General features: G+C 56.2%; 1 protein-coding gene across 1 annotated transcript; it reads left to right on the forward strand.

Annotated features, from left to right (window-relative positions):
• Window positions 1-1,089: 1,089 nt before the first annotated feature.
• COL26b_014110 (uncharacterized protein) lies at window positions 1,090-1,309 on the forward strand (the record flags this gene model as incomplete). The annotated part of the gene is given in 2 exon segments (XM_053186690.1): window positions 1,090-1,120; window positions 1,137-1,309. 2 exon segments carry the CDS (start codon window positions 1,090-1,092, stop codon window positions 1,307-1,309), a joined length of 204 nt encoding a protein of 67 aa, XP_053029360.1.
• Between the last annotated feature and the right edge of the window lie 988 nt (window positions 1,310-2,297).

A 2,297-nucleotide genomic window follows, 5' to 3' on the forward strand; every position in this document is an offset into this window, starting at 1 on the left:
TCACACTTGGCGCACCTTTTTCGTGCATTATGTCGAGTGGGATGGCAGCGATTTGAAAAAAGCTCGGATGGGCTCGGATTCTTGACCCGCTCGTGTTGAAACTCCCCCTCGTCGAGAAGGACACGAACCGCGGCGTTACGGACCGTACGATGTGGATGCGACTTGGCAGATTCACCCAACGGAACGGAGAGCTTGATTAGAAGAGTGACTTTCCACGATCGGACCGGGCTGTTTGATGTAAGTCCAGGAAGCTGACATCGCGCCGCATGAAGTGCAGGGGCACCGCAGAGATCCCCGGCGAGCACAATTCCAGCGCGTTCCGAAACTCGCGCCCCCCTCCACCTCCGAACTAGAGGCTTTATATCCAGGAACACGCGACGGTCCACTGCGAGCCCTCGAGAATACTAGCCCGGAAGGTCATCGGTAGCTTGAAGTTTCCGTACAGGTCATCCAGTCTAGGGCTCTGCGGGTTGTTCGACAGAATAGCCCCTCAAATCAGCGCGTCGTCCCGATACTTCAAGCTGCGACAATGCTTTCGCTTCCGTCGACTCGAAAGGGCGAGCTTCCGTCAAGTATTTCGCCGGGAGTACGCCAGCCAGCGACTTCGTCACTCGGATTCCGTCTCGCCAGGTAACGTGGTCGATGGCGCTAGCTCTGTTTGGCGATGATGAGCTGCTCCACCATCTCAAGTTGCCGGTAGCTTCATAGGTGCACATTCTGTGGGTCAAGTAGAGGGAGGAGACGGCACAACTCATTGCGAAGCAGCAGCCGCTGCCGCAGCAAATGGTGGTGGAGGTCGAACGTCATTTTGCCCCCCTCAGCCACCTCCCGCCCCTTTGCCGCTCATTGGCGCCCATTGAGCAGCTCCTGACCGTTGCCTAACACCATCTGGCCCATCAGAAAGGCCAACTCAAGGCTTCTGGTTGCATGGAAATTCAGGATGGTAGCAGAGGCTACAAGCTTGTGGACAGGACGATCTTTGGTGCGGAGAGATCGAAGTTGGCTCGAATCCATTCTGATACTATCGTCACCACTTTACGACCCGAAGATTCATTCGCTGATGATTATGGCGCGTCAACGGCCGACATTATGGAAAGGCATGGAGACAGCCCCGTCACTGGTGACTCACAACGAAGAACTCAACGAGGCGGGCGAGGTTGCCGGTAGCGATCTTGCGCATGAGCGCGAAGAGAGTAACGTGAACATCAAGTCCATCCTATCTCATGATGGTGACAAGTCCGAGGTGGGCGATGGCGATCCCAGTCTGGGAGGCTGTGTCGAGTATGCCAGACTCCAGGGCCAGGGGTAGTACTCTCATCCGCTCATCTAGCGCCTTGCTCCCTTTCAGCCGTGTTCAGTTGAAGTGGTCAACTAGGCCCTCCGGCGATAAGAAGTCTGACTCCCCGCTGTCCAACTTGAGCCCATGATCCTCTCACTAGAATACGCTTGCATACATGCCTTGAGACATTCCAGCTAGACGTATCCACCACAACAAAGCCCCCTTAAAATGGTTCGGTGAGCCCCGGCTTCGACCTGGCGGAATGTGCTCTCTCCCACCTAAGCTGTGGGCAATACTTCCGGCGCGGGCCGTTTTGCACTTCCACCCCCCGAACAGGCCTTTCCAACACCCCTGTTGCGATGAGGCCTTTTGTTGTCTTGACTCGGCGCGTTGTGGCCCCTCAAGCTCCGCCTCCTGATGTGATTGAAACCCACGTCGAGCATCAAGCCTCCTTTTCTCACCAACCGGGCCGGGCTGTCCCTCCAGATCGAGGGCCGGTTCCTGGTCATGTGGATCAGACTTCAAGCTCTCCAGATTGGTACCCCAGCTGCACAAGGCGTGGAGACTACGATTACGATCACGGCAATCACTCGCCAAGGACGCTTCCACCGGCACTGGCGGTCCCAAGTCTGCAGCTCGCAAGCCTCCCTCAAGACTTCCAAGGTCACGGCTAGCAGATTTTCCTTTATTCGCGGCCGCTCGGGATACGCGATCTGGATTTCAAAATGCCTGCGCCAGCACTTCAAGTTTCTTGCTACTCTCCCAATACCTGCACCTGAGTATCCGAGCACGACTTATCTTGACTTCTGCTTCTACTCTGCCGCAAGTCTTGACGGTGTCCGTAGCATCGTGTTGTGTCAGGGGTACGAACGCGTCGAGAACCGCCAGTCTTGCGTCACTCAGATTCCTTTGAGCTGCTGAAAAATTCTTCTTGTCGCGGGCAGGCGACAAATTGTTTGGCTCAGCTTCAGGGCCGGGTGTCCTGTTGCTCGGTGCCGGTTGTCGTAGGTGACTCCAC

This window comes from Colletotrichum chrysophilum, assembly GCF_026319265.1.
Source record: "Colletotrichum chrysophilum strain AFK26 chromosome Unknown scaffold_295, whole genome shotgun sequence".
Lineage (NCBI taxonomy): Eukaryota > Fungi > Ascomycota > Sordariomycetes > Glomerellales > Glomerellaceae > Colletotrichum > Colletotrichum chrysophilum.